Genomic DNA, 8,307 nt, shown 5'->3' on the forward strand with positions numbered 1-8,307 from the left:
TTATATCATCAGAATTAGTAAATTTATAATTCATATAATAATCCATAGTAAGAATATATATATATATATAATACATAAAAACATCAACATGTTATCATGTTTTTTTTAAATAATCATCATGAAACATTATTAAAGAGGTTTGGAGTAAATTCTAATAGGGATCTATCTAGGTGATATGGTCCACAGACTCCCATCGACACATAATCACTCCATTATGATGGACAAATTTGTAGGTCTAAACGCATCGATGCGCCATAACTTGTATGCCCAAATATAACAGTGTCAATACCATCGCTTTATAGCTCTGCTAAGGAAAACAATTTCGAGATATAGAAACACAGTTGCTTGACTTTAGGCATGTCATTGTACAAGTGACCTAACTAGTTAATTTAGACAGTACTAACAACATGAACATTTATGTTTATCTTACCGTGTATTCTTACAATCAATAATATATGCAATGATCTGATCTCAGCATAATCAATCATCAATAATAGTAATTGAAATGACCTATTTCAAGCTTCCCTAATATCATGTGTTATCATAATAATAACTGAGATGATCTGTCTCAAGTCGTCTTAACATCATGCACTATATCACGCAACATGATAATCATTTATTTATCATAGAACATGTTTGAATCATTTATAAGCTTTCATAAATCATTTACTACCCATGAGAGTAATCTGGTATTTTCTCTACTTGGGGGTTATTTTAGTATTTACGACACGAATGAACTCTTAAATCACTTTTATTCTCATACGAGTGCCCTTGGTCATTACTCTTGTATAATTTCGAGTATAGTTTGATATTTATATTATCTTTTTGAAATGTAACAAAAGCTCAAGTTAGTCCAATGGTTAAACTTCAACTTTTGTTTATTAAGTACCAGTTTTGGGGTGACAGCCTCGTCGCCCGTTCCATTAACGATTTAACCCCAATAGTATAATTGAAACAAAAATTAAATTTCAATGCTACAATTGAAGATATTAAAAGTTTAACTACGTAAATGATACAACGTTTAAAATTTAATGGTATCCGGTATAGTTTACCTTAAATTTTCAACTATAAAAATGCAATTCATACTCCTTGGATAAAAAATAAAATTATTCGTAATTCATACTCTTGTTCTTAAAGAAAATGAATTGCCATAAACAATGGTGGCTTACATGAATGAGTAACAAAAAGGGTTTACTTTCAATCACAAACAAATCAGACTATGAACTAGCTGAATTGGGTTTAACTTTCCTTCCCAGAAATTGCAGTAGGTGTTCACGTTTCCAATTGTCAATTCTGCAAAAGAACATAGAAAGATTCAGAAGGAGCCTCATTGTTTCCACTAAAATCCGAGCAATATTTGGCATGGACATAGCTAATTTTTTCGAATTTTTTTAAAAGTATTTGTATACGAAGCTCGTATACGATGAATTTGTAAATATAGGTATAAGGATGTGACCCTCCATGGGCCATTCATCTAGACATAGGTATAAGGATGTGACCCTCCATGGGCCTCTGAAATACATTTCTAACTTTAAAAAACTGAACATAGTTGCGTCTGTGTCGGACTCATAAATCTGAGTCTTAGTAAACTAGAGGCAGGTCAAGAGTAAAAAAAGATAAGATTTATTGTATAAACAAAAATAATATTCCTTTTGTAATTCATAGTGTCCGTTTAAACAGTTATGGGATGTTGATTCTAGGCAACTTAAAGAGCATCATAATGAGTTTGGCCAAAGTAATCTTTCCCCCATACTTATAATGAGTGGATATAGCATCTTAAGAGAAGAAGCAACTAACCTTATAGTTTCCTTATGTTGGCCCTCATCATCCAACATGATCAATTTGGGCGGAGAGTTGAAAACATACTGCACTTTAACAGATGGAAACTTGCTCTTCTCTTCTTCAATAAAACCGACGATTTCGGGATAGAATACCAGTTTCCTCATGCACACCTCCAGTATCGCACCTGAATAAGTAATCTGCAATTGCAAGAATTAAGATATGAGACTTAATAAATCAGGGGGAAACGCAATATGGTTGGCCTATGTTGTTTGGATTTTCATTTATTTTAAGCAACCATGTCTGAAACCTGTATCTGGTATGGTCCAAACATACCCATGTTGGACACATAACCATGTCAGACACTCACATTTGAGTTGGAGTAATAGAGAGATAGGTAATGTGACTCCTACACTAAATGACAACTACAGTTCGGGAAATAGTGTTATATAATACACGCAGATGGATCTAGAAAATAAATGTGACTGATTCTTACATGCAAAGTTCAGTAAGAAACTTAAAACCTTAATAATGGTGATAGCATAACAGTGTAATATCATCTGAGGTACCTGCAGCAGTATTATACAGGCTATAAACTACAGTTGCTAAGAGGTTCGATGACAATGTACAAATTGACACACTCTTTTTCTAAACATCTACGTCCCCTTATGAGTTATGACGAAACTCAATTTTATCCAAGAGGAACAACTCTTCGACTATGCACAATATCAAAGACATCGCACCATTTCATACCTTACTAACAGAATCATCTGAGTCTTCCGTGCAGCATTTCAAACAATCAGACATCAACTCTGAAATCAGAAAATATAGTTCAGAGTCATTTTGGAGCAAGGAAAGCATTTGTAAGTTAACTAATCTTGAGCACTGAGTTTAATATTTAACTTATTTATACATGCCAGAACTGGTGTATTCTTTAAAATCTATAAAGAAATTCCTTTGTTATTAATCAAAATGAGTTGTTCACAATGATGTTTTGCTATATCAAACCAAGTCTTCCAACTATTATGCTGATTTAACAGCTATGTTGCTTCAACTCTTCAATTTTCTTGAATTAATCATGTCATTTTCGGACATGGTAATGGGATATATGACCAGTCAAGGGCTCTCCAAATATATGGAAAACCTACAAATACTGAAGATACCCATATCGAACAAATACCTGTATCTGACACGAGTCGATTCCATGTAACATAGGTTCAACAGACACCTTACCCTTACCACATCAATGAAAGCAACATCATTGGCAGCAGGATCACAAAGCAGTTTCATTTTGTGACACCATGTACTTCCCTTGCTAAAGACTTGAATTACAAAAAAACACAGGGTACTTTTAACAGCAATAAAACCTATATGCTTCTGCTTAACTCTATAGTACATGGACTCTTTGTATTCCTAAAGAATCTGTGTAACATATTTCAGACATGAATATAGCGGCATGATCTTCCATAACTACAGACTTGAGCTGCAAAAAAGAAGGTAATGTACTGTCAACAGCAATGAAGCCTATATGTTTATGCTTCACATTACCCCAGGGACGGAGGAGGAATTTGGGCGTGAACATAAAAAATTATATTAAAATTTTAGGGGGTGCGATATTATAAAATCTTAGGGGTGCAAAATTAAATAATTCATATAAAATACAAAGAAAATACCTAAAATATAAGGTAAAAGAATCAATGTCTAGCCCATTTAGAGTACCATATGAAGGTATGATCTGCCATCGCTAAAAATATTTGAGATGTAAAACAGGGTGCCTACCCCTATTGACACTCACTCCGAAACCAGATAATATAGGCTTACCTGTGATTTTTTTTTTTACTTCTCTGAATCGAAACAACATTTAGTATTAAAATGGTAACAAATATGCAAAATCTCAGTTCTCCATAACCCAAATTGTGAAAAATTGAGGAAGAAGATTATTTAAAATAAAAGGGGGTTCTCTTTAACACTTCAAACCGTTCATCCACCTATAAAGATTCTTGATAGAAAGAAGAATTATCATGATCACATGAAATTTGACCTCAATAAATAGAACTTCACATTGCCAACCAGGAAAAAAGGAGTATCAAAATTGAAAGATCTGAAACGGTTCTGGTACAATAAAATCATAACCCAGAAACCAAGATGGAAACCCAAACAAATAATACCTAAAAACTCCAATTTTCAATCAAAGAAAGCGCTGAAACAATAAAACAATGAAAACCAAGATTAGAATTTTTTATAAAAGGGTGAATTTTGATACCTTTATCTTTGACATACTCGTAGAAAGTGTTGCAATCGGAGCAAAGAGCTAAGCCCGTGAAACCCAGATCCTCACATTGCTTCGAACTTAGCTGTTCGCTTGATGATGGCACAATCATGGCGGCTGATGAAATTGTAATAATTATTAAAGAAAATAAATGTAAACCCATCTTCAACATTTCTCTTTCGCTCCGAACCTTTTTTCTTGGGGATAAATCTGTCGCTCCGTTCTCTGTTTTAACGTCTTACACAAAATTTAAAGTCTCCGGGCTGTTTGTTTGACTGTTAAAGGACCCAGTTCAGCGTTCATTTAGCGTGTTAGTTTTGATTGATTCGGTAAAATAGTGTTAAATGATTCTGTATATAAGTACTGAATCATTCAGAGTCAGTTATCAAATAATATGTTACATTCAGAGTCAAACTATTCAAAGCCAAACCATTCAGAGCTTTTGAATTATTCAATATTTAAATAATTTAACACTTAATCATTCTGAAAGTAAACAAACAGTCACTCCTTCAAAAAAAAAAAATAAAATTTTGAGGATATGAGGGGAGATTCGAATTTTTTTCCTTTTTAATTTGACTAGAAAATTTGATTCAAGTTAATTTAATTAGTAGTTTTATAAATTCAATTTGATTTAAAAAAATTTAAATTTAAATTAAGTTATAAAATATAACTTAAATAAATTAATTTTTAATAATTAATGAATTGATTATAAATTTAAGTCAAATTTTTTTATTTTACATGATACATGTAGTGTATATAAATATATATATATATATATTATATATGATTATAAAAAATTAATTTTAATTTAAAACAAATAGTATTATTATATCTGCATTTTTGAAACACCACCAACAACGGTTTATGAGCTATGGCTCAAGGAAGTAGAAAGTATGATGGTCTAGTAGTTTTTCTTTATTTAAAAAAAAGTTTATAATTAAATTTAGTACTACAAACTAAGTGATCTTTGTGTTAAAAGGAGTTGCTATTATTTATGAGGATCCGAATTCGAGCACCATAAATATCAGGAGTGTGAGTGTTCAACGTCGAAAGATTGAGAGTTTTATTTAAATAGATACTATTCTATTCTTACCTCGGATTAATTAAAAAGAAACTTGAACAACTTGAAGAATAACTTAAAATGTTTTAACTCTGCTAGAGCCGATCAAACGCTCACCTCATGGATATAATACAAAATATAAAATGACGCAGGATTATAGAACATTCAGATAATTCTATTTTTTCTTGATGATGAATGGCTTAGTTGTTCGCCGATGCTCGAACTGTGATCTTTAGAAATAATAACGATTCTTTTAACCAATTAGTTAAATTGATTTGTGCTAAATAAAAAATATTTTATTAATTAAAGAACAACTACTTATGTTATTACAATATAAATATAATTAATTATATTAGTTATGTATTAAAATAATAATATTGTATTAATAAAAATATTAAGAATATATTTCAAATACTAATAATTAATATATATTTTTGATTAATCTGAGATGATTACAAGATAATATTTATTCTAAAGATTTTTCAACAATTTAACAATGGAAACTTATCACCCTTATAATCTCCAATGTTCGAATCTGAGACTTCTAGAGATAATAATAATCTTTTTAATCATCGAAATAGTTTAGTTAGTACAATAATTAATATTTTTAAAAGTTTAGAATACTATCTTCATTATTTAATAACAATAATTTTAAAAAATAATAATGATGATCAAGCATCAAGACCTAAATTCAAGATCATTGACGTAATATATTGACCTTCCCATGAGTCCTAATAAAAAGATCAATGTCGAGATAACTCAAGTTCATATTGAACATGATGGTACAAGACTTTGCGAGTAAAGGGTTACAAGTAGGGGGTGAGCAAACTCAACATGAATTGAAAATTTGATTTTTCTTTTAATTTTGAGTTATTTGAGTCGAGTTATTTGAGTTAACTTGAATTATCAATTCGATTTTTTAGTTCGAGTTGAGTTGAAATTTTAAAATTTCAAGTTACTCGAAAAACTAAAAATTTGACTAAGTATTTTAATAGTTTTACGATTTAGTCATTGCTTTCATTATTTCTTCAATTCATCATTTATTTTAAGTTTGTTTTTACCGAATTTGATCTACATGCTCCTAAACCATTATAGAATACATATGTACTTTCAATTCCACTTTTTGATAACAATTTTCTATTTTTCAATTTAGCCCCTCAATTTTTTATAATTTCCTTATTTTTTTCAATTCTTCCTTTATTTTAAGTCTCTTTTTTTACCAAATTTGAAACACATGCTCCTAAACCATCGAAAAATACATATGTACTTTCCATTCCTTTTTTTGATAACAAATTTTATATTTTTCAATTTAGTCCCTCAATTTTTTATAGTTTCTTTGTTTCTTTAACTTATCCTATATTTTAAGTATGTTTTTACCAAATTTGAACCACATGCTCATAAATCATCATAGAATACATATGTACTTTCAATTCCTCTTTTTGATAACAAATTTTCTATTTTTTTAATTTAGTCCCTCAATTTTTTATAATTTCCTTATTTCTTCACTTCATTCTTATTTTAAAATTTTTTTTTACCAAATTTGAGTCACATTCTCATATACCATAATAGAATATCCACGTAACTTCAATTCTTTCTTTTTTACTAAAAATGTAATCTCAGTTTCTTTATTTAGTCCCTTAACTTTGCATTTTACTTAATATGGTCTTTTGACTACAATTGTTTGCAAATAATTTCTTCCCATCAATTCCTTGACTCTTTTATATTCTCATCAATGTTTTACCCTCAAAATACTTTCTTTAAAATATAATATTATGAATATATTTCATAATTTTATATTGTATTTGATATATTAAATAACAATTTAATGTGAACAGAATATAAAATATCTATATCTTATATGGTTAGAGAAACTCGAATAACTCGAATCCTTGCCATAATACTATAAATAATTATAATAAAATTAGTATAGAAACTCGAATAACTTGAAATTTTTTTACTCGAATCGATCGAATATCCACCCCTTAGTTACAAGCTTATATAGAGAATAAAAAATAGGGTAAATTATATGTTTAGTACATAATTTTTTTCTTCGTTTTTGTACCTAAACTTTCATTTATTTTAAAATCATACTTAACGTTTAGTTTATGTTTCATTTTGGTAATGGAATTGTTGTATGTGACATTTTATGGGTAAATCACATCATCCATCACTCATCTATCTTCTCACTCATATATTGGTCACTAAAGTTTAACAATTTTCAATTTAACCACTCAACTTTCAAATTTCTCATGTTTTAATCACTCAAATTTATTTTATTAATATTTTTGTGACATGATTAAATCAAAATTAATTTGAAAGTTAAGTAATTAAATTAAAAAAAATAAGCTTCAACGATCAAAATAAGAGTGAGAAATAGTTGAGTGATTGATGATGCAATTTACCCATAAAAAGTACCACGTTGTAATAATTTTGTTAAGTTTTTAACAGTGAGGTACCAAAACGAAACAAAAAGTAAATGTTAGGTATGATTTTAAAACAAATGAAAGTTTATGTACCAAAACAGAATAAAAGTAATAGTTTAGGTACTAAATGTGTAGTTTACCCTAAAGAATCAAGAAATTCATGGCCTAGTTTGATCCAAGGTGAAAATTTGACTAAAAATTGTGCTAACTCATGGTTTGAAGCCAACTATATTTGAGTTACACTTCCAAGTCTAGATAATCTAAATACTGGTGTAAATTGACCACATATCCAATTTGTGAAGGCTAATCCAAATGATATTCAAGAAGTCCTTTTAAAGTGATCTAAGCCCAACTTGATATTTTTTAATTTGTTTTTGGATCCATCTTCAACATTCAACTAGTCAAATGAAATTGTTGTCAAATGGTTGAAATTTATCTTTGAACAAAAACTGTCTTGTAGGGGTGTTTGGTTGATTAACCTTACCGTTTTGTCTAAACTGTTTGGTTAACCGTTATAACGATTACTCAATTTTACTAACCATGACCTAACCATTTAAAAATGATTAACCGGTATTGGTTAACCGTTATTAACGGTTTGGTTACACAAGTTAACCTGTAACCTATTACAAATTTCTTTTTCACATTTTTACTCATTAATTTAAAAAAATACATATTAATACTACATAGTACTTAATACATATACATATTACATTTGTATATTTTTATATTAGTTTAAATTTCCAACACACACAAAATACATAATTAATCATATTATA

General features: G+C 29.2%; 1 protein-coding gene across 1 annotated transcript; it reads right to left on the bottom strand.

Moving 5' to 3' along the window:
• Positions 1–1,066: 1,066 nt before the first annotated feature.
• On the bottom strand, positions 1,067–4,261 carry LOC120146239 (selenoprotein F-like). The gene is made up of 4 exons (XM_039159866.1): positions 4,043–4,261; positions 2,533–2,591; positions 1,798–1,979; positions 1,067–1,293 (listed from the first exon to the last, which is right to left on the bottom strand). The coding sequence occupies exons 1-4, from the start codon at positions 4,218–4,220 to the stop codon at positions 1,218–1,220; spliced, it is 495 nt and encodes a 164-aa protein (XP_039015797.1). The 5' UTR covers positions 4,221–4,261; the 3' UTR covers positions 1,067–1,217.
• Between the last annotated feature and the right edge of the window lie 4,046 nt (positions 4,262–8,307).

The sequence above is a fragment of the Hibiscus syriacus genome, unplaced genomic scaffold (assembly GCF_006381635.1).
Source record: "Hibiscus syriacus cultivar Baekdansim isolate YM2019G1 unplaced genomic scaffold, ASM638163v2 tig00002511_pilon, whole genome shotgun sequence".
NCBI classification, from domain to species: domain Eukaryota; kingdom Viridiplantae; phylum Streptophyta; class Magnoliopsida; order Malvales; family Malvaceae; genus Hibiscus; species Hibiscus syriacus.

Excerpts from the sequence above, each read along its gene's own strand:
- LOC120146239 (XM_039159866.1), bottom strand. The coding sequence starts at position 4,220 with ATGTTGAAGATGGGTTTACATTTATTTTCTTTAATAATTATTACAATT. Across the intron at positions 1,980-2,532 it reads CAGATGATTCTGTTAGTAAG|ATTACTTATTCAGGTGCGAT; the intron begins GTATGAAATGGT and ends TTGCAATTGCAG. Across the intron at positions 1,294-1,797 it reads CAACATAAGGAAACTATAAG|AATTGACAATTGGAAACGTG; the intron begins GTTAGTTGCTTC and ends GTTCTTTTGCAG.